The following is a 25,373-nucleotide window of genomic DNA, read 5'->3' as shown; positions in this document are numbered from 1 at the left end:
ATAGTGAGTGAATACCGCAACTTTGTATCTCTAATCATAAAGGAGAAACCCAGTAGGATAGTACTGTAAGAAAATGCACCCTGGATAAGCCGTCCCTGTCAATTGTCGTCGTTCATGTCACCCAACGCGTAAATATTGTCGTTTTTTTATTTCGAAGCATAAATAGTACTGTACAAATATTTAATTGACTTTTCGGGTGAATGGACAACACGTACGTAGTTGTTTTGAAAAGTGAAAGAAAAAATCGCCGAAATAGCGTTTTGACCGGCCCAGTTTCTCTCGCCCGACGCTGTATGAGCAATTTCTTTCTTACTATTTTGTTTATAATAATTGCAGGCGTGCTTGGATAGCAGACGTTTTGCATTCGTAATATGGATTACGATTTATCAAAAAAAATTAAATGAATTAAATGATGATGAAGTCTTGTTATCCTCTTCCAAAAAAAAACGAATTAATAATCATATTGAATAAGACGAATTAAGAATAGCAATTCATTTTCGGTTTGGTAGATGTGTATATTTCTTTATGCCACTTTCCTTTTTTTTTCATTAATTACCATATAATTTATTAGTGTTCTTAAACTTTATTGTTTTTGCAAAAACACATTGCTAGGACCAAGATTATGATTCATTTTGCATTTTTTAATTAAAAAAAACAATTTTCTAAAAACTTATACATTATGAGAAAATTAGTAGCCACGGTATAATAGTGGTATACTTAAAAAATACCTCTTAGAACATAAAATATAATTAGTTTATAAACTTTATTTTCAGTATCGATCGAAAAGAGATGTAAGTATCGCAGGAAGTATCGAGTAAAAGAGGATATTTTACAATACCGAATGACACAAAAAAACGCGTCAAAGACGGCTGGGGGGAATGACAATCGATAGTAATTTTAGTGAAGTCAAAAAACCAGGTTTACTAAAAATTGACATAAAAAATAACTGTAAAAGTTATAATAATTTTTTTCTATAAAGCTATGAAAAATTATTCCTATATAACAAATATACCCTATATCGATTCATCAAATAAAAAGTCGTTACACTTGACGTTTTAACGTTTAAATATTTTTAATAAATTAAAAAATAATTGTAAAAGATTAACACATATTATTAGTTATATTTTATACAAGACGCTAAATTGGTATTTTATCGTCGACCGAAAAGATGCCTCTCGCGATTTCTTCGCTCTTGAATTAATTTGGAAGACGATAATGCAATCTTATCGTCGTGTATACAATATTTTTTTCCATAGCGAATTACATTTTAAAAAATATTCAGAAATTATTATTATTTCAAGGAATTTATTACGAGTAGAAAAAATATTGTGCTGGGTTGGCGTTGGTTTCTATGTAATTTGACAAATAAATAAAGCTGTCTCTTTAGTTGTCAGTTTTGAGTCAATATTTTTTAATTCTCTTTCATGTCGATTGCTTTGGTGATTGAATTGGAGCTAGAAATGGCTCAAGACGAAATAAGTAAATTACCAACAGATATTCAGGCTGAGGCGACAAACGCCATATCCAAACTACTTCCATTTAAATCCCGAATAACTTATGAAAAGGAATACAAAAATTTGCAAAAATGAAAGCAAATAAAAAACGTGCGAGAAGAAAATAAGTTTTTAACCTATCCTCACTGTTAAAGTGTCATTTAATCTACCCTTGCGGTTAAAGTACTATTTTATCTACTATTTTTGATAGATATAAGGCAATTTTAACAATTGCTATGGAAAAAACCTACTTAGTATCTATTCATCTATTAAAATGTTAGAGCCATTTTTGAAGTAATTTCGTGTGAATCATAAGATTTCTAAACGGCAGATATTTATTAATTTATTTTGAAATCGTGAAGTGAAATCCAGTACTCGAATACCTTTCATTTACAAACTCTAGTACAGAACTAGTTTCTTTCAATTTTAGATTATATTTTTATTCCAGAATATCTATAATCAATCTCAAAAATTTGCTGGTGTTAAGGCTGTTTCTTTTTTGAAACAGCTGTATGCTGATCAAGCTAACTCTTAACTCTTGTTCTTCAATAAGTACTTTGCACTTTGAACATTAGATAGCACTAATTTTATTCTCAACTTAAAACAGTCATGACTATTTCCAAACACAATCCCTTTGATCTAGCGGGCGACTTTTTTTGCGGAAATTTAGATATTGGTAAAGTTGATAGAATAAAATATATCGGTGACCGATGTGGAAAAATGGCACACGTTGTAGAAATGTTAATATTATCGATATCGGGCACAGTTAAGAAGATTTGGTCATTTAGGATAGGACTTTAGACTTTAACTGGAAATAATTAGTTGGAATCATAGACTTAAAATAAAATATAGACTGAGCATCTCATTCATAAATAGCTGGAACATGCGGTCAGACACTGTCTTGTTATTGTTGTGTTATTGTTTTAGGTTATAACGAGTGCGACACGAGCGATAGATAGGTTGTCTCTGTCGTAACGGTCGTTCCCTGACGACTCTGCCGAGAAACACAACACTGTCTTTCGTTTCTCAAGTACACCTGAACTCTCCGTATCATAGCCGGGTAATTTTTTTATTTTAATGAAGCTATAATTAAATTAAAAATATATCGTATTTAAACTTTTTTATATTTTATTAAGATTTTTTAAATAAAAGTTTAGAAAAAACAATTTAGAGTCCAAAAAGGATAAAAATAATAAAATACACGTTATAGAAGAAATTTTATCATCGAAATTAGGTAATTTTTGAAATTAATAATAAATTATTAATTTTAGTCAAACATTTACAACCCCTAATATTAATCAAAACAGGATCTATTCCACAGATATAATAGAATCGGCAACAGGGAGAGAAAAAAAATATGATTGTTGTAATTTTTTTTCTGGTTAAGTGATGTCTTATTATGTAAATTAGAGAAAACATAAATCTGTTCCATTAAAGCAAGGAAGGTGATAGGAAGTGGATAAAATAAAAACTACATTTATAACTCGGTACTGTCTTTATTATACCGGGTGCGTCTCAAAAGTGGCTCATCCCCATAATTTTTTTATATTTTCAAATAAAAAAAACAAGATTTAGTATGTTAGTATATGAAATAAATTAGGATTGATTGACGCATTCAATTGTTTTTGGTCACTTCCTGTTTCACCGGAAATGACTATAACTTTTAATTTTTAAACGGCACCCTCGGTATATTTCTACTTTATTCGATAGAAAGTGACACTCTGAATAGAATGACATACCATATGTCAACTTTTGACATTTTCGCATATGGTTTAATTGTAATTGTAACACGCGGTTCATAACGACAATTTGTCTCGAAATACCAAGTGTGTGGTATCAATATATTCATAAAAAATGCTTTTCCAAATATGCTAATGAGCCACCCTTGTTCCATTTGAAAAAATTGACATATGTATGATTAAAAATACGATTTGTACATCTTTTAAACCGGCCTAGACAAGACACGAAACCTATTAGACGATCAAAACTATTTTTCCAAGGCTCCTTGATTAAAACTTAGTGGATTGAAAAAAACTGGATTGAAATTTAAAATAGGATATGTTTTTAAGCGACAATGTCGAAAGTTGACATATGATATGTCATTCTATTCAGAGTGTCATTTTTTATCGAATAAAGTAGCAATATACCGAGGGTGCCTTTAAAAATCAAAAGATGTAATCATTTCGGTGAAACAGGAAGAGACCAAAAACAATTGAATACGTCAATAAATCCTAATTTATGTCATATACCTACTAACATACAAATCTGTTTTTTATCTGAAAAAATAAAAAAGTTATAGGGGGTGAGCCACTTTTGAGACGACCCGGTATATTAAAAAATATTGTTTCATAATGTAATATCATTTTAAAATTCTTGTATGTTATTTTAGATTCTGAAGATAATTTTTGAATAAACCGGAATATATTTTTAATAAAAAACATTATTAATTATTAACAGGGTTATAATTATGATTTTGTTACAATGTAAGTAAATAATGTAATGTAAGAGAAAAAATTCAGATTTTACATTTTACTAAAATATTATCTAAATAAGCGCCTTTCTACAACAACGCCACTGACTCCCAATGGGTAAATTGAGAGTTGCCTACCGGTCAAAAGTCGTTTCAAGACTTAAATGGATTATTTAAGTCAAATTTCTTGCAAATTTGGCACTGGCGAACCATATTTTATAGTTTTTGAACAGAAAAAGTCAATAAAATAAACACTTAAGGACTACAAGCTAAGAAAATGCGTTAATACAGCCGGGGAGATAGCGGCAACAAAGCTTTACCGCACACGTGCGATACGTACTACAAGGTAATAAATGAATGAATAGGCTCCCTCGCCTCTAATCGGTGTTGTCATATTGTAAAGAACTTATCCTTATTAAACAGTATCCGACTTATAATTTAGTAGTATAAGGACTATTTAATACATCTATGGAATATTAAAACCTACTTTATTAAACTGTAGTATTAATATCTCAATATATGTGTATAACAAGAAAAAAAATATTGATAATATTAAAGACGTGACAACATAGGCTGGATGAGGAAGGCTCGGTCGACTGTACCCAGAAGTAAACATGTGTACAAAAAAGGTTGTTTGTCCGCGTTGAGATGTAAATAGTGTAGTCTATATTTTATTTTAAGTCTATGGTTGGAATAGTTGGAAATCCGATTTAAATAGAAAATTGAACAAGATCGAAAAAATCGATTTTTATTTCTTTAAAAAAATCATGATTTTTTTGCACCCTGCTTACCAGGCACAAACCTATTTCCAAAATTATTTTTTGTCAAAGTTTAAATAAACTACACTATTTAAAAATCATTTAGATACTTTTTGTTACTTACACATAAATTACAACCTTCTTAAGGCCAACTGGCAGTAAGCGCCATTTTAAAATAAAGAAGAATATGGACTAAGTAAATGAAGACTAGAACTTGACCTTGCCAAAATTATTATCTATCGTAATTCCCCAGCCCTCTTTGACGTCGTTTTTTTTCGATCGTATGTATATTATCGCGACGTATCGTATTAGACTAAAATACATGTCACAAGAATTGTGCAAAAAAATGGTTGTAATTAATTGTTCATTAAACTAATAAGAACTAATAAGACACCTTATTCTAGGATATAACTTATATTATTTAGTTAACATATTTATTAGAGATAGATGTTACATTTTCTTGTAGGTCATACACTATAGTTACATCAGATAATACAAACTCACATAATAACAAGATCGGTTTTCTTTCATAGCTTTATTTTAATTACTTCAATTTAGAACTGTCATAGTATTTTATCTGTGTTTTAATTAACCGTTTGTAAACAAAAAGCTTCTGGCTAGGCTTGGGCAATATTTTCCCCAAAAGGATATGTACGATAGTAAAAACGACAAAATTAATAGACTTATTTGAAATTTAAATTATGTATACAATTAAATATGGTAATTCGTAGTTATTATTGTATACTAGAAAACAAGGTTATACAAGTAAATAAAAGTTAAATATAAATATAAATCAACGCACATAAATTGCGTTATTTTAAAATACATAATATTTAATATACACTTAAGTTATTATACAAAACATTAATACTAAGGTAAATTGTCGTTAATAAATCAAATTTACTTTTTTTCATAAATTTAGTTACCAAGAACAATGAATATGATTACGAATATGAATGACAAGATTATGAATATATTTAATGTGAGTAAATTATTAACAAAATTAAATACAACACTAATTGCCTCGCAATAGAAATTGAAAAAGGCTCTATTTATCTTCTATCATTAAGTTTTGGACTGTGGAAGGTTAATACCGTATGATCGAAAAAAACGGCATCAGCGATGGCTATAAATTATTGAAGATCGCTATCATTTTATATGTAAAATTATATAGGGAACGTCATCCATGTTTATTTCCAAGCCAACTGGAAGCCGTTTTTTTTTCGATCATACAGTATAAGTAAGGCATTGGAGGGTATAAGACGCTCGGAACTTGCGACCGAGAAAAATCAAAAGATTTTCCTTGATTTAAGTACAAACAAAATCTCCGAATTGTCAAGGGGTTTCTAACAGGACACTGTCTCCTCAACGAACACCTCAGTAGGTTAATGCTGAGGAACAACGGTGAATGTAGATTGTGTGGCAAAAATGGGGAAACACCAGAACACCTTATCACTGAGTGCGCTGAGACGACGACCGTTCGTGCGATGAAGTTTGGTACGGCATAAAATATTCTTTGGTACGGCTGATATCGAGGATGGAGAGCTGGGCTCTGTGGTGCCATCTCAGATACTGGCTTTTGTTAAAGCCCTAAGGCTGTATAAATGAGTTAGTTATAACTCGTTATAACTCAAGAAAGGGGAACACACAACAGAGATCTGTAAGGTCGCGGTAGTTAACTCCCCTCCTAAATATTCTACATTCCTCTCCATACGTAAGGCATTACTATAGAAAATTGAGTCTCCTTTAATACAGAGTGAGTCTTAAATAAGTGCATATATTTTTAGGGGTTGTATTGTTGTTGTTGAATTTTTTGTTAAAGTCCTATATCATAACGCGTTTCTATGGTAATATAACTTCGTTTTCATTTTTGATAGATTGTTATTGATAGAATTTTAATTAACGTTATAGGTATTTTTTGTTGTTTTAGTGTTAAAGAGGCACAAAAATATATTTAGTTCAATGCTACGGAAAGGGTGATAATTATAGTTATCGGAAAATGTGATATATTAGTATTTTTCCACTGCAAGAAACTCTACAAAATAAAATAGTTATTTTTTGAAAACACTTCTGTGTTAATCCTGAACGCACTACTTGTCAGAAGTTAGGTTTACAGATATACAAATTTGCCTAACGATCAAAAAAATGCTTAACGTTTGGGAAAGTTTATCTCTTTCCGTCGTCGGAAGCAAAAAAATACAAAGAATAAAGAAAAAAAGTATTTAAAATATTTAAATTCAACTATTCGAGAACACTTTAGTTTTTTAAAACAGATACGTCTACAAAAACCGTTGTTTTAAATAGTTTTTTTTTCTTTATTCTTTGTATTTTGTTTTGCTTCCGACGACGGAAAGAGACAAACTTTCCGAAACGTTAAGCATTTTTTTGTTTGTTAGGCAAATTTGTATATCTGTAAACCTAACTTCTGACAAGTAGTTTCCCTTGGGATTAACGCAGAAGTGTTTACAAAATATATATATTTTATTTTGTAGATTTTCTTGCAGTGGCGAAATACCCATAGAGGATTTTTTGGAGAGATGAATCCGCCACATAGATATAGACATTTTTTAAAATGTGATACTTTAACAACAGTAAAAACATGACATTAATCAAAACTAATAATACCCATCTATCAAAAAATGCAATCGAAATTATATTACCATAGCCTATTGATTTTTAGGGCAAGTCAACTATATTTTCATGTTTTTTTTTGAATTTTCTGTAAAACGGTATGGAAATTTGGAAAAGTATAAACGGGATTGCAAATTTATTAGAACATGCAAAAATCTTTATGAAAATTCCTTTATTATTGATGTTTTGAGAAAAATGTATTTTTCTCAAATATCAATAATAAAAAAGTTTTTTCTCTTGTAAATACAATCTGGGGACATAATATGTACGTATTGGTATACGTTTTTAGATTTAGTTAATCTGCTTCAAGAATGATAACGTAAATCACCCTATAACGTCTATAATTAAGCTAGAACAGCAGTTTTTGTTTTCTGCACGATTTTTTTATTAAAACAACAAATCTACCATAAATTAATTGAACCATTTGAAGATCGTGAACAAACAGAAATTAATTTGTTCCCTAGTCGATTATTATCGTCGCAATCTTTGAAGTAAGCCAAGGATAAACTGATCAATCGAAGAAAATTCTTAGTATTTTGACATTTCAAAAGAAAACGGCTAGTTTTTCTGGGACGTATTTGCATTTGTAAAGCCTTAAGGTTATTAATGAATCACATATTCAGAGTAACAAAAACATGGATATGTCCACCGTGTAATAATTTATGATTATTTAAATGCCAATTGATTTTCCTGTGGATTAACGTAGTAGTGTTTACAAAAACCTATGACAAAAACTAAAAACTTTTTTGTTTTTTGGGATTTTTTTTAGTCTTTTTTTTTATAGGAACGGCTTTAGAGTAAAGTTGGAATAAATTGTATTCATATAAAACACTCGATAAAACAGAAAGTGGAGAAATGCAATGAAATAGTATTATGCACTGGTTTTTAACATTCCTTTTATAACATACCTTGAAAATTATCATCAGAAATATTATAATTTTTATGTGACTGATAGAGTTAATAAATTTAGATTCAGTGTTAAATTTTTAAAGTTTTTTCACTGAAAAGAATAATTATTATATATTTTTATTACAGATTTTTCATAGAAATGAATATTAATAATTCTGTTATATTATTATTTATGATTAATTCTTCAGCAATATTACTGAAGATGCAAATGATCTCTTTCTCATCAGCTGTATGTAAGGACTCGTGATTTCGATTTCTTCTCATTTTTTTATATTCATTTAGGAGTAGTGAATTTCAGCAGATCCGTTGTGTCTCTCTTTGTTTTCCTTGTTACAGTTTTATCTTTAGGTTAAATTATTCTTAGTAATCATTAATTTGACATTACAATATCTTCATTCTGCGGCAATTAGTTTGGGAGTACCTGTGAGTGACTGCAGCCGTACTACAGGCCTTACCATCATTTTATCGAAGGTATTGGCGACACTTTTGACCACCCTCTAACTTCGTTGAAGATAAAGCAACAATATTAATTTTTACTAAACATGAGGCATAGTATAGATGGCTAATAATTATTAAATATTTTGGTAATTTTATCAACTAGTTGATAGAATAATTAGAAAACGTAGGTATAAGCCTGTATAAGTTAGCGATTTCTTCAGATTCGACTTTTCAAGTGGAGAAAGATACTTCAAAATATTTTTCAATACCGTTTGATAGAGAGTTAATAGAGGTGGTTTAAAATGAATTTTGAAGAATGTCAATTATAAATTTGTGTATAGTGCTAACAATAAATTACAACAATTATTAAGTTATCCTAAAGATAAAATACCTCCACTGGATATTTATGAAATCCATGTAAAGATTGTAATCAGAAATATGTTGGGCAAACCAGAAGATCAATATTAACTAGATTTAAAGAACGTACCTATGGCTCAGATAAGGCTATGACAGGTCGGATAAATCTTGCGTTGCTCAACATAATATTATTAATAAAGAACAATGTATATATATTAATAATTTAAAATTAATTAATGAAGTCTCAAATTACAGGCAATTAGATGCATGAACAGAGACAGTGATCCAATTCCTTCCAGTTCTCTGACCCTATAACTTATTAATAACTTAATAATTATAACTTATTAATTAATTGTTACGCCTACTATACGCCTATGTACGTGAGTGCCAACTTGAGTGCCTATATACACGCTCAATTTCTACTCCACTAAAAAAATCACTGTTATCATTCGGTGCTTGCTGCTTGCTAGCGCATTTGGGTTGCATTATTGCAACGATTTCCATTAGAATCCGGCGTTAACCAAAATGGCCTCGAAAACAAATTATTTATTATTCAGTTGCCAAAAAATAATTATCGTTTAATGGTGGTAACCTTTTAACGTTTGGAAAATTTTTCTATACAAAGTGTGTACGAGATTTTTCAAAAAGTGGTGTTCCAGCCATTTTCGCACTGACGCGCATGACGGCTGAAATGTCATCTTACTCTATTATAGTAAGGCTGCAATTTACTGGCAAACCAATGCTATTTAGATGTTATAGCCTCTAGCCTCTCTATGTTTGCTTAGAAGTTCTTTGAGGCTTCATTTAAATGAAATATCTCATATCGTTACTCTGCGGTGTTACAGAACGAAGAGTTGGACGAGGTGCAATCGTTCCGAGCCCTGCCCGCCATTATTTGCTGTGCAACAATATGCATTTATGTATGCACGTATGTACGTGAGCCGTTTCGTTATGGTTTATTAAAAGTTTAGTCACATCGAATGAATGCGCGCATGATGTTAATCGGGTTGGGAATTCCTATGTCGGCTTATCGAAGAGAGAAAAATGTGTATAATTTCGAAGGATCAATCTAGATCAGCTTTCTAATTGTATCACAGTTGTTGTCTCGATGAGTAAGAAAAATAAATTTATGCTAGAAAAAATAGACAAAGGTGTCAATAATGATTGCTTATACAGGGTAATAATTTATGTGATAATTTACGTAGCAATAGGGAATATCTCTTAGATAAAAAATTACACATAATCAGGAATCTCAAACATGTGTCGGGTGATTAGAAGGGAAAATAAATAAGTAAGTAATTGAAGGGTCCAGGCGAGGGGTAAACCGCAGAGGAATTATGGTGTACACTATGAAGGAATTCTACAGGAATTCCAAGGAGTTATGAGGAATTACTAGGAATTCCAATGATTTCCGTAAGAATTCCGATGAATTCCAAGGAATTCCTTAGGAATTTAGAGGAATTCCACAGGAATTAAGAAGAATTACAAGCAAATCTATAAAAAATTAACGAACATTAGTAGACCATGAATACTATAATAGGTAGTACTGAATTTAAAGAAAAACGTTTTGCAGGCGATTTTTTACAATCCGTTTTTCGTTTTCGAATCGCTTCCAAAATTTCCCAATATCAAATATCTACAGGTTAGATATTCTTTTAATTTAATATTGTACCCCTCGATTATATATTCCAATAGTACGGCCGAACCACCCCCGACAGATCTACTTATAACGTTCCCTGATTTCGCCATTTTAAAGAAACCCTCATAAGATTTTTTTATTCGGTACTCAGAAAGTGTAAAGTTGTTTTTTTCCCATTTCCTCGGAATAATACCTAGGTATATACTATAGGGAAATTAATACAACTTGAGGTGCACTTCATCAATGACACCATGCGTAATCTTATGGAATTTACTGGTGATCGTATTATGACGTGCAACTGAAGTTTTATTAATTTCCTTTCCTATAGATATAACTAGGTACCTATCATTTTCAAAAAATCTCGAGAAAAATTAATTTTAATAAGTAAGTGCCGACATATTTCCAGTATTTTCACCTCATGATTCCATAGTAGTCCTAAAATTTAACTAAAAAAATCGTAAATCTCGTAATAGTACTTTTTATTGTTAGATCTAGTACTTATAGAGACATTAGACATTTATAAAAATCACTAGAAAATTCATTACGAAACTGCGAAACCGAGGTGGCAACGCTGGTTCAGACTGAAAGAGTTACCGAGTTCGCACCAAGGAATTCCAAGGAAGACCTTGAATGATTGACCTTGACCTTGAAGACCAAGGAATTGAGGAATTCTGAGGAATTATTTGAGTAAAAGGAATTACGGTGTACACTTTTCCCTCTGCGGTTTACCCCTCGGGTCCAGGGGAAAAACATGATAAGCGCCATTTTAATAATTTTACAGGAGAGCACTGGACGGCTGATCCAGATCCTTTTCCGTGTATTTTTAATTAATTTGCTAAGCGTGTTGACCGTACTCTTCGTACACGAAAATCGGCACGCAAGACCAGAAATGCCGACCTATAAGTATACGAAGATTATAGAGGTGCTTAATTCAAAAATAGTTACTGTATATTCGATTTGGTTGGTTCATATATATTTTCATTTCTATTGCTTCAAATGCCTAGGGTAGATACCCACTTGAAATGCTAAAAGTCTTATTTTTATTTCTGGTTAGGAAAATTAGTGTTTATATTACGCTCAATAGTCGAATTCGGACAATGCCCGAAAAAAATACGCAAATCTAGTTTTGAGCAAGGAATATTTCTCAAACCCGAAAAATTAATTTTATTCGATTATTTTTTTTGCCTATAGTGTGATTTGATTGCATTAGTTTCACTCTTTTTGATTGGATTGGTTTAGTTATTTGGCGAGTTGGTTAGCATGGTTATTTGGAGGGTGTTAATTCATTGGTTAGTTGGTTTTTCGGGTTTGGGAAATATTCCTTGCTCAAAACTAGATTTGCGTATTTTTTACGAGCATTGCCCGAATTCGACTATTGAGCGTAACATTTATATGTAAAAAGACCACTAATGAATCTATTTCTGTCATTTCAATTTCAGATATAAGCGTATGAAGAGCTGAAGAGCAAGAAGACGAAATACAATAATTTATTGAATTCACCCCATTGATACGAGCTCACCAAACCAACGCATTGGTGTGAAAATGGAACTATATGAGAATATAAGGGAAGAACGCGTCGAATTGAAGTTACTAAAGTTTCAATATTTGTTTATAAAAAAAACTAAATATATATATATATTGAAGAAGTCATGAAGTACATTGATAATTGAAGGTGAGTAGTAAAATAATATAGCAATAATCAAAATATCAGAGTTTTTTTCACAGGCATTTGTCAAACTTAATAATAAGGCAACTGTTACATCCATTTTTACTTAACTCGTCCCATTTAACCGAATTCGTATCTATCGTAGTTTCTGATATATCAATGTTGAGCATAGAAATTCATAGTCACCACCCTATTATACCGTACGATCGAATAAAAACGGCGTCAGCGATGGCTGTAAAATGACAATCGATGACATTCCCCATATAAATTTACATATAAAATGACAGCGATCTTCATTTCATAGCCATCGCTGACGCCGTTTTTATTCGATCATACGGTACTTATAAATAAATAAATAAAATAAATAAATGCCTTTATTGTCAAAAAATTTTAAAATTTGTAGACAAAGGTAAATTAGACAAACAAAGTAAACAAACAAACAAACAAACAAAAGAGAATACAAAACATTATACAAATAACTTATTATACTAAAGTTTGCATTCCCAGAGAAAGTAAGATTCTGGTGGAGATCTTTCTTTGTTTTTTTTCGGTATTAAATATTTTGGATTTTCTGTTGTAGAGTCTGCATGTTTTTTTAATAACGAAAAACAGCATTTTTTAACTAAATTACAAATTACACATTGTCTACAAAACAAAAGTTTGAACCATAGAGTTAAAAATTAAAAGTTTGAACCTTTTTTATCCATGTGACTAGGATAGAGAAAAAATAATTATAGCAAATAATATTTGTCAAGATTTAATGTAAAACATACGTGTACTGTTTTAAATTTTACAGTTGTCTGCTCTGCTTTGTAATGTTGCGGCATAGATGAAACGACACATAATTTTGTAAATGTTCGTACCAACTAATAATATATTATGTAGATATTTTATTGATAAACGATCCACAAATAAAATTATCTTGTCCCCAATTAATTCCATCAATTTATATTCCTATTCCAAATTGTAAACAATGTTTATTTCAAATTACGTCGTGATTTTTATTTCAGTTTTTTTTTCTAATCAACAAATGCAATATGATCGAAAAGAACGGCGTCAGAAATGGCTTTGAAATGAAGATGGCTGTCGATTTATATATAAAATTATAATATGGAAATGTCACAGAACGTTAAATCAAAGCCATCTAGAAACCGTTTTTTTTTTCGATCAAATGGTACTTTTAAAGATTGTTGTCAACTAATTAAACATGTTACCTAAACCATAATATTTTATATACCTAATTAAAAAGTTGTTGATCAAAGGGGCTTTTACAGTTAAAAAAAATCCTATTCAATTTACGATAACGATTCTCTCGTAAAACGTGATCATAATGGTAAATACAGTATGATCGAAAAAAACGGCGTCCGATTGGCTTGGACATGCTTTTGGACATATTTAAATCTGCTTCGACTTATTCGAAAAAATACGTAGTGTTTCATTTGAAATAACGAAGTTTTTATGTAAAATAAATATTTAAAATAGACCAGCAATTTTTGATACCACTGTATACATTTAAGGAAGCAATCAAATTTTTTAGTAAAGTTTATTTCTCTGGCTTGAAAGTCAGCACAAGAATAAATTCTGAAAAGTAATATACAAGGTGTTGACAAACTTTTTATTACAGCATGCATATTTAAATATCTTGAAATATCTCAAAACCCAAAGCTTTTAATTTTATGTCCAAGAATTCAAAAATGAAATAAAATACCGGGTGTTCCATAAGAAAAAATATAACTTTGATATGGATCTTAGTTCTCACACACCCTGTAATTTCAAAATAATTTTAAATTATGCATATTGCATTCCCACATATACCCATAAAATATTTTGTTTCTATATCTTTCTGTTTTCGTATAATCAACCGAGGCGAATGAGGTGCGCCACCCTGTAGAACGTTATTTCAGAGCCAACTAGATGGTTTTTTTCGATCATACAGTACTATTTACATATTACCATGTTACATATTACCTAAATCAATTAAGCCATAATATTTTATATAAATATGTAAGAAGTTGTTGATCAAGCTTTGACAGTTTAAAACATTTCCGTTTTTTTCAATCATGTTGTTGTCAACCTGTCCAATTTTAAAAAATATTATAAATTAAATTACAATTTATATCAACTTACTTTTAAGTACTTTTAAAGCATTGTTACATATTACCTAAATCAATTAAGCCATAATATTTTATATAAATATGTAAGAAGTTGTTGATCAAGCTTTGACAGTTTAAAACATTTCCGTTTTTTTCAATCATGTTGTTGCCAACCTGTCCAATTTTAAAAAATATTATAAATTAAATTACAATTTATATCAACTTGACTGATTAGAATAAAATTATATTTTACTTGTTTTTTTTCCAAATTGATATAAACCCGTCGTCCTTAATTTTGGTTCTTGATCTTGATAATATTTATAAAAGCCAGTGAATTTTTATATATATATTTTTTTTCAATAATTGTTTTTACAAAACAAGGTATCAAAAAAGTATAAATAAAAAATAAAAAAAGTTTTGGTTCCGCCCGGGATCGAACCGGGGACCTTCTGCGTGTAAAGCAGACGTGATAACCGCTACACTACGGAACCAGTTAATCAACTTTCTGATATACCAGTATTTTACAGAAATGTAAATTTCATATAAGATTTTTATTTGATTTTAAATATCTTTTTTTGGCTAACAAATTATAATTCCCGTTATTTAAATATTTTAATATAATTTAAAAAAAGTTAATGCCCCGGGTGAGGATCGAACTCACGACCTTAAGATTATGAGACTTACGCGCTGCCTACTGCGCTACCGAGGCAATTGAACAAAAAGGCTATAGCCAGGATTTTTTTCTATAATGGCAAAAATAACGGAAAATTACAAAGATATTTAAACTCAACCTAACGAAGCTAACCGAGTTTAAATATCTTTGGAAAATTATCATTTTTAACCGCTTTTAATAGTAAGTAAAAATTAACAATTTTGTCGTTTAGATTCTGTTTTAATTGCTGGCTATTTACGTGACAATGACAATTGACTAATAAAATGAATTGATAATCATTGACCGTCAAACAATAACAAAAAAAGTACTAAAGTTGCATTTTTTAGATATTCCACTAAAAATACACAATTAATAAATACCGAGTTAATATTTAAAAAAAAATAAATTAAAATATGAATTATTTTGAAACAAATTAATCGCTATTAAAAATTAATTTAATTTTACATTTTTTCTCTTCAATACGCACTATTTTATAAATGCAACGCTCCTGTCGTACCTTTAAGGGAGGAATATACAATCGTTTGCGTTTTAGTCTTTCAGGTGCCGTAATTTTTTCTTTATCCTTATTTTGGTCTGATGGTAACATCGCGACTTGACACTTTAACAATACAAACGGTAACCGGTCACGGGAGGCCTTTAAAACATTAGATATTTTCGCAATATAAAAATGACAATCATTTGAATCGGTAAAAAGACATTAAAATGTCTGCAAACGGCTTTTTTAACGCGACGGCTTTATGACACGGACTAAAGTTATTTTACAGTCGAAAATAAACAGAATTTTATTAATAAACCCGGCATCGGCAACGTGAAAGTCAAAAATCGTTTTTGGAAGTAGCTAGAAGTGGTACGGGCCATGTGCGGACATCTACCGCAGTCTGCCACAAAGTTCATAAAAGTTCAAAGCGAACGAAAGTAGGTTTTCATGTGGGAGTTTACGTGTTTCACTGGTTGCCGGAGCTCTTGACTTCGATTAAAGGTGGAATTAGAGTATTTTAATTTAACGTCTTTTTTTCCCTGCCAGGCCTAATCTCACTGAATATTGAATATACACTTATATTCTACGATGTACTTAAACAACCGTTAAACGGTAGCCTACTAAAATTAGTAGTGGGAAGTATCGAATGAATACTATCGAAACATTCGATAGTTGCAATTCATTCAAATAATTCGATAGTTAGTAAGAAAACATTCGTTGAAAACTATTCGAATAAAAATTATCGAATAGATCCGTCATCTGCCTTGAAATATTGTATTCTAGTAATTCGGCAGCAAAAACCATTCATTTATAAAATTCATTCATTTATGAAATTCATTTATTCGTCAGGATCGATTATAATAAAATATTAACTGAATTTTAGTTGTCGCCCGGCGACGTAGGTTTCTTCCGAGAAGCTCGACAGCGGTCGGTGGCAATGCTATGAAAGAAGCCGGCATCTTTGATTTTGCGGAGTCAGATATAGATAAGGACACATTATTTTTTTATTGAGGTGCTAGTATTTACACAGAAAATACATTATGAAGGGCGCTGTTGCCATATTTTGGTATTAGTTGATATTAGCAAAGAATATTATTGTTTGGCTTTAGTTAGTTAGGGATAGTATGTCTATATATTCTTCATTTTTTTATTAATATTCTGTTGTTACACTGCAATAATACTTGTTATTTTGGATGTAGGAAAATGATTTTTAATGTTTTTAAGCAAAGACTGGTTTAATAAATAATAATAACAGTAATAATTTGTTATGCCTATTAACAACAAAATTTAAAATCATTTAATATAAATATTTTTTTTAAGTAGTAGCAAAATATAAACAACAAATTAGATGTCAAAATTATTTATATTAGATCCTATTTAAAAATAATATAGTCTCTAAATTTTTGTGTGTGGCAACGTTGGTTTATTAAATAATAATAATTACAGAACTAATTTGTTATATTAACAACAAATTTTAAAATCATGAAATATAAACATTTATTAATTTTCTAAGCATGCAGTGTAATGGAAGGAAAATATAAATAAAAATTAGAAATCAAAATTATTTATATTAGGTGCTTTATATTACTATTTAAAAATTATATTTACTTTTACTGGCATTTACTTTAAAAAATAAATGAAATATTTCTTCGCAAAAAACTACATGTAAGAGAATTAGCATAAACAAAATACAAACATCGTTTTTTTTTTTAAATTGGCACGTGTAAAACTTTCATTTTAATTTTCTCACCCCATAGTTTGAGTTCGATAACCATTTACTTAACCACATTACTTAAATATGATTATTAAGTTCCAACTAATTCATATTATTAAAAAATCTAAAATACAAATATGTATTTTTAAAATTAATTGTAAGTTCATCTCATCTCTCTTAAAAATTCCTACTTCTCAAAATTTCCCATTAAAAAATAGACCATATACCATATAAAATTAAATAATTGAAAGATCGGACTACCGAAAACCACACAAATTTTCAGAAAAATTTTGACCACCTGCACATGCACACAATCGTCAATAAATAAAATTAAAAAATAATTACTATTTTAGTATTTTAATAAACGCAAAAATAGCACAGTATTTATACGGCGAAGTTATAAAAATTTGGAAGAACTAATAATGCACTGACGCATACAAAAATCAAACGAATACTAAATTTCATTTAACAAAAGCATTCGATAGTCGTGGCTCAACGATAACCATTTAGTCGCACGGCGAGGTTGTCACATATGCTTTAGTATACAAATGAATGAATGATTTTATTCGAATAAAACCATTCGATAGTTGAAATCATTCATTCATTAACTATTCGATAGTCTAATTCATTCGATAGTTCCCATCGCTAACTAAAATGCCGTTAATAGATATTGTGACGTCGTTCATGTCGGCGGAAAGTAATGCCTAGCCTTATGCATACTGCAAGAGCACCTGTGGGTCAGTGGCTGAGGCTATCGCTTCGTAAGCGAATGGTCCGTGGTTCAAATCTCACGCCGACCAAGATTTTTTTATATTTTTTTTGCTTATAGCGTGATCTTATTGCATTAGTTTCACTCTTTTTAGTTGGATTGGTTTAGTTATTTGGCGGGTTGGTTAGCGTGGTTATTTGGAGGGTGTTAATTCATTGGTTAGTTGGTTATTTGGTGGGGTTGGTTGATTTTTACTAATTTATATTTGTTTTTTATATTTTTTATCAGTGTCGAGGTTAGTTGTGTTGGTTAAGTTGGTTATTTGGTGGGGTGGATAGCGTTGGTTAGTCCTTATAAAATTTCCTTTGAATAAGAAGACTAAGGAAGGAGCATAATGCTATCCATGTATTCATGCATGGTGGGCGGAAAAAGCACTCTAGGGTGGGGATTCTTGACAGTTCTCTTTGACGATTCATTTGACACATTTGAATTTGATTTGAAATTTTGTGGATTTGTCAGTCTTTACGGAGCTTATTTTATGTTATTTATTATTTATTCTACTACTGATAGTTGTATAAAGGTAGTAAATCTAGATGGAAATTGTGGCAGAACTTAAATTAACAGTGATACTATCGCGATTTATCGAAAAAGACTCTAAAATAGTTGGTTGTGTAGCGTGCGGTAGATCTCGGCAAAAATTGAGGGAAATAATGGAACAACTTTTCGCTAGTAAGTAACTATATAATATACATACGTGTAGAAAACCGATCATTTATTCCGATCATTAAATTAACTAAATTATATATTTTTCTTGCATTTTAGCTTTTATTTATTACTTGTCAAAGATTAGACGTCAAAGAATTTAGATACGTTAATTTGACTTACCTGCTTCAGTAGCGTATCGGATGTTTGTGTTAATAAATACTTATTATAACTTATCTATTTTTATTAGAATTATATATTTTTATAACAATTTTAATAACTACCAACATTTATTCACAACGTAATATAAAACAACAAATTATCGAGTCTACCCTACATCATAGTTTTACATTTTTTAAATAAAATTAGAACGACACGGATAAACCGGAATTTAAGTCGGCCATATTTGAGGCCCATCGCGGTGTACCTAAGATTTTTGATATGCTCCTTCCTTAGTCTTCTTATTCAAAGAAAATTTCTATATTTCATAAAGCCGTCAAGTGCGTCACATCAACGACGTCATATCTATTAACGGCATTTTAGTAAGCTACCGTTTAACGGCAGTTTAAGTACAGCCTATATTCTATGCGTATATGAACAGTCATACTCTATTTAGGAAAGCTAATCTACCCAAGGATCGAAAAAAAATACCGTCAAAGACGCCCGAGGAATGACAATCGATTATAATTTTGGCGAGGTCGGGCTCTAGACGCTATTTACTTCGCCTGTGCTCTTCTTTATCTTTACTTGCGGTTACTGCCAGTTAGCCTTAAGAAGGTTGTAATTTATTTGTATATTGTGTAAAAAATGGAAATAGATTTCTGTCTGGAAACGTTCTATCCTTTTTAATATTTTTATAATTAGTGTTAATTTTTAACGTTTTAAAGTTTTATGTCAGCTTTTAGTAAATGGCGTCTATAGAGATTAACCTCGCCAAAATTATCATTGATTGTCATTCCCCAGCCGTCTTTGACACCATTTTTTTCGATCATACGGTATTTATCAGGGTTGGCATGATTTAAATCAAATGATTTTTTTAATTTTAATCATGTGATTTAAATCAAAAAAATAATTTTATTTGAAACTTTATTATAAATAAAAAAAACTGTAAAAGTTATAAAAATGTGTTATAGAAAACTATAAAAAAAAATTCTATAACAGATATAACAGAAAATAAATCGAAAAATAATTGTAAATGTTATAAAACTATATAAAAATATTTATTCATCAATTTAATTTTTGGACCGATTTTTGAACTAATTTCGTGTGAATCCATTAAACCGCTAAACGCCGGGATTTATTTTAAAATTTATTTATAAGTGACAAAAATTCGCTGTTCGAATACATATCATTCGCAAGTCTAGTGCAGAACTAGCTTTTTCTAATATAGAGACTATATCTTCATACCCGAGAATCTATAATCATTGTCAGAAAATATGTTGTTTTATATTTTTTTTGAAACGATTGTATGTTTCCAAATTCCTACCGACATTTTGATCTGCAGTAAGTACTTTTTTTGACGATGCTGTACCTTTGAAGGACCATTGTAAAGCTATTCCGACGTTATAGGGAGAACAAAAAATATATTTTTACTCCGAATAGAACATACTATTTTTTTTAAACATTACAAATAATTTTTTAATCAATTTCCAACATTGCAAATAATATAAACAGTAATCGAGCAACAGTTTGTACACTCGATGAATTTGGTAGCTACCTTAATAGTAGTTTAATAATATATTTTTGTACTTTTGTGCTTAGGCGTAACAGTGCTTTACTTTTATGTCTAGGCGTTCAAAAGACAAAAATTAATACTTTTGAGACGTTTGAAAAAAATCCTTTCGATCTGAAGCGAACGACTTTTTTTGCGGAATATATTGGTGACCGATGTGGAAAAATCACACGCCCCGTAGAATTGTTAATGTTATTGCTATCGGGGTATAGATTTAGTCATTTAGGATAGGACTTTAATTGGAAATAAGTCCTAGTCATTTGGAAATCCGATTTAAATATTGTTTTGAATTAAAATCAAAAAAATCTGAATTGAATCAAAAAATATGATTTAAATCAAAAAAATCTGATTTTCTTGATTTTTTAAAAAAAAATCATGATTTTTTTCCAACCCTGGTATTTATACAATATTCTATATCTTTATAGATACAAAGAGATTACAGATAAACTGTGGTACGTAACTGCGGATAAACAAAATATTTGTTATTAAAAAAGTTGAAATCCATTCAGTACACCTAGTACCGAGTATAAAAGTTCAAACCATGCATATTTTAACTATGAATCAAAATGACTGTCACTGTCATGTATTCTCCAGTCTCCAGTTGGACAGACTATACATCATACGTGGCAACTGCCAGATAATCAGAAAAAACAATTAATTCAAAATTTCCGTAAATTTTCCTTTACACATACAAGTCCGTCAAAAATTTAGCGACAAATGGTATTATTTTTATTTTTATTATTTAGTTTATTTGGACATTTTTAAAGCGAATACCTAAACGAGTTACCATTTAACATTGGTCTTTAGGTCTTTACCAACAAAATTCACGCGTCGTTTATTAGCCGACCATACCAAACTTAGATATCAACAGGTATAGTAGGTTATTAAGATCGGCAAAATAAAGTTTTTTTAATTTCACTCAAAATGAGTTATTTGTGTCATAAATGACCTAAATACACAATATTTTCATGGTGTCTGTCTGTCTGTCCGTTTGTTCGTCTGTAACACGATAACTCATAAACCGCTGAACCAATTTTAACCAAATTTGGCACAAAAATACTGTGGCACCCGAGAATCTGGTTATTAGTTTTGGGTGGAGGTGGGGGGTTGGTAAGGGGGTATGGGAGGGGGTTAAAATTTTTAAAAAATCGTAACTCCAAAATTACAGTAGCTAGCGAAACGCGGTTTTCAAATTAAGATTAGGAATAATATTTGCAACAAAATTTGTAATACCCTTACTTCTCGACTTGACTAAAAGATGGCGCCTGAAAAAGTCTTTTAATTTCTGGCGTTGCGGTTGTGCACGCAACCAGTAATACATTTTTAATTTCTGGCGGATACGCCATTTTTCTTGACACATTGCGGTTGTGCAGGCAACCAGTAATACATTTTAGCCCTTGACCTTGACATTGCCCCCTTTCAAATTTGATCGTCCCGATCAAGGTTTCCCTGTCAGGTATCTCTTCAATCGATCCAGATGAACTACTTTCATCTTACTTCTAGGGCTGCGTTGAATCCGGTACACAACATCATTTATCCTCTTGATGACTGTATAAGGACCTTCCCATGCTGGAGTTAACTTTGGGGACCTCCCTTTCTTGCGCTGTGGGTTATATAACCATACCATATCGTCCTGTTGAAATCCCGTAGAATTGGCTCTGAGGTCGTAACGAGCTTTCATCCGGTCACTGGCTAGCGTAATCTTACTTCTTACGGCCTTATGAATTTCCATTAACCTTTCCTTCAGTTCATCCGCGTAGTCCTCTACATTTGTGGTGCCGTCGTCTGGTGATCCGAACACCAAGTCACAAGGCAACCGTAATTCTCGACCAAATAAAATCTTCGATGGTGAAAGTCCGGTGGTGTTGTGAACTGCACTTCTATACGCCATTAGGAACAGCGGTATGTGTTGATCCCAATCTCTTTGATGTTCGGCCACCATTTTCGAGAGGTGTTCTTCAATGGTCTTATTGAATCTTTCGACCATCCCATCAGACTGCGGATGTAAAGCTGTTGTCCTAGTCTTGTGAATACCAAGCAGATCACACATCTTCTGGAACAGTCTTGACTCGAAGTTCCTTCCTTGGTCAGTGTGAAGCTCTAAGGGAATTCCAAATCTACTGAAGACATTATTGACCAATACTTCAGCTACAGTCGATGCTTCTTGGTTTGGAATGGCAAAAACTTCTGGCCATTTACTGAAATAATCCATCGCTACTAAAACGTACTTGTTGCCCTTGTGCGTTTCAGGGAATGGGCCTGCAATGTCAACAGCGATTCTTTCGAATGGCAGTCCAACGTTATATTGTTTCATTTTTCCCCTAGAGCGAGTGCTTGGTCCTTGGCTGGCTGCACAAGTTTTACATTGTCGACACCATTTCTTGACATCTTCGCAATAATCCACCCAGTAAAAACGATCTCTCAGCTTGCTCAAGGTCTTGTTTACTCCAAGATGGGCTCCAGTTTTACCACCGTGAATTTCTTCCAATACCTGGGTAACTTTCTTTCTTGGTACCAGTAACTGAGTTGTTACTGTCCTGCCATCCGCACTTTCCCACGTGCGCTTTAACAATCCATTCTCAATAACCAGTGAATTCCACTGAGCCCAGAGAGCTTTGAAAACGAGCCCTCTGTTTGCAATATCCTGCCACGGTGGTCTCTCGCCGTTACCTTCCTTGAGCCGTAGTATTGCTCCGATGTCTGGATCTTCCATTTGATCTTTCCTCAATTGTGTCGTCGTCCACTGTTCATCGGTTCCAAGTTTAAAACTCCTTATCATGACAGTGCCTTCACGTTGTTCCGTTTTACAGCAGTGCTTACAATCGGTTTGACAGGGTCTTCTGGATAAACCGTCTGCGTTACCATGCATTTTTCCAGCACGATGTTGGATGGTAAAGTGATACTGTTGGAGCTTCTCGAGCCATCGTGCTATTTGACCTTCAGGTTGTTTCATCTCCATAAGCCACTTGAGAGCCGCATGATCTGTCCTAATTAAAAATTCTTGGCCGTACAGATATTTATGAAAATGATCAACTGCCTTCACAATTGCTAGCAGCTCCTTCCGGGTAACGCAGTAATTCCTTTCTGGTTTGGATAGAACTCGACTGTAATATTCTATCACTCGTTCTTCGCCATCTTGCACTTGTGATAGCACTGCACCTATGCCGATATTGCTGGCGTCGGTATCCAGGATATACCTCCCTTGTTGTTGCGGGTAGGCTAGAATAGGACTTGAACATAAAGCCGCCTTAAGTCTTCCAAAGGCTACATCACAATCGGTGTTCCATTCGTAGCCGACTTCATCACCTGTAAGTCTATGTAAGGGTGCAGCTATATTGGCAAATCCCTTGACAAATCTTCTGTAATAGGTGCATAAACCCAGAAAACTTCTAAGTTCATGTTTGTCGCGAGGTTTAGGCCAATCCTTGATCGCAGCGATTTTCTTCTGGTCGGTGTAAATTCCGTCTGCCGAGACTACATGACCCAAGAATTCCACTTGTCGCTGGAATAAGCTACACTTCTTCGGGTTCAAGTACAGGTGAGCATTCCGTATGCGGCCAAAGACTTCTTCTAAATTTCGCAAATGCTCCTCAAAAGTTCTTCCCATAACCAATACATCGTCGAGGTAAACCAAGCACGTTTTCCAAGTTAATCCTCTTAACACCACCTCCATGAGACGTTCGAAAGTGGCTGGAGCATTGCATAATCCAAACGGCATGACCTTGAATTGATATAGTCCGTTTCCTGTAGAAAAAGCCGTCTTTTCTTTGTCTTCCTCGTCTAGGCCAACTTGCCAGTATCCACTCTTTAAGTCGAGAGTGGAGAACCAGCACGAACCTGCCAGAGTTGTTAATGTGTAATCTATACGTGGCAGTGGGTAGCTATCTTTCTTAGTGACGTCATTGAGCTTCCTATAATCCACGCAGAATCGTGTACTACCATCTTTCTTCGTCACCAAAACAACAGGAGATGACCATGGACTCGATGATTCTTCGATAAATCCATCTTCTAGCATCTTATCTACCATTGTCTCCATTTCTTGTTGTTTGGAAAGGGGCACCCTTCTAGGACGTTGTCGAATCGGCTGAGCATGACCAGTATTAATCCGGTGCCTCACAAAATCCGTTCTTCCACTGTTGTTCTTCTCAAAAATACTGCCATGCTTTAGCAGGAACTGCTTGGCCTTCTGTTTCTCCTCAGGTGTTAGGTGATCCCATGGCTGTTCTAGATGTTTTAGTGTTTCTTTGGATGCCATTTGTGTAACAGCTGACGACACTTCATCACATCGGGTGACACTTCTTACAGGTTCGCAGATGGCTATCTTGTCACCTTTTTGAATCTTGACACAATTCGGGAAAACATTCGCAATTCTGATCGGTATATTCTTGTCGGTGTTCACCAATGACTTTCCTACTAAGTACCTATCTTGTTTCTTGTCGCCACTTTTTACCAGTCCAACACAGCACCCAGCGATTTTCTCCACTTTACCGAATACGATCTTCTCGGTATTACCAGGTATCACCACAGTTTCCGCTGATCTTACATCCATTCTGCCTGGTCCCTCGTCTGGAGATAACATGAACTCTTCATATCCAATATTTAAGATATTTCTCTGGTGATCGAACGAAAATCCATGTTGACGAATCATATCCATGCCCAAGATGAAGTCATCTTCAATATCTGCCACTAAGACGCTATGCTGAAACTTCAAATTTCCTAACTTCAGTTCGACGATAGCCTTTCCCCGTGCAACGGCCATTTCCCCCGTAACTGTACGTAAACACACTCTTCTTCCCAGAGACATCAGCTTCAATCCTTGCACTGAGTTAGCCCGCACCAACGATACCATAGCGCCAGTATCCACAGTCATTCGAATTCCCTTTCCATTGACTTTCCCGTCGATCACCAAGC

At 32.3% G+C, this 25,373-nt stretch overlaps 1 protein-coding gene and 2 non-coding genes across 7 annotated transcripts in view; all 3 read right to left on the bottom strand.

The window, feature by feature from the left end:
* Positions 1-25,373, bottom strand: part of LOC115883077 (sterile alpha and TIR motif-containing protein 1) — a 203,273-nt gene that overhangs the window by 159,976 nt on the left and 17,924 nt on the right. For 4 of the 5 annotated variants that reach the window (XR_004050324.1, XM_030901354.1, XM_030901355.1 and 1 more), the window contains exon 1: positions 15,624-15,728. The exons of the other annotated variant lie outside the window; for it this stretch is intronic. Coding sequence is in view for 3 of the 4 variants with exons in the window: in XM_030901354.1 (XP_030757214.1) it covers positions 15,624-15,713 (90 nt within the window). In the remaining variant the exon portion in view is untranslated. Of the gene's footprint in view, positions 1-15,623; positions 15,729-25,373 lie in introns of those variants that run through there. 5 annotated transcript variants of the gene reach the window in all.
* Trnav-uac lies at positions 14,873-14,945 on the bottom strand. Its single transcript has one exon. It is a non-coding gene; the product is annotated as a tRNA-Val (tRNA).
* Positions 15,091-15,163, bottom strand: Trnam-cau. The gene has a single exon. It is a non-coding gene; the product is annotated as a tRNA-Met (tRNA).

Source organism: Sitophilus oryzae, unplaced genomic scaffold, assembly GCF_002938485.1.
Source record: "Sitophilus oryzae breed Bouriz unplaced genomic scaffold, Soryzae_2.0 scaffold_1803_pilon_pilon, whole genome shotgun sequence".
NCBI lineage: Eukaryota > Metazoa > Arthropoda > Insecta > Coleoptera > Curculionidae > Sitophilus > Sitophilus oryzae.
The sequence above is the reverse complement of the archived record's forward strand: the minus strand, read 5'-3'. Positions and strand labels throughout refer to the sequence as shown.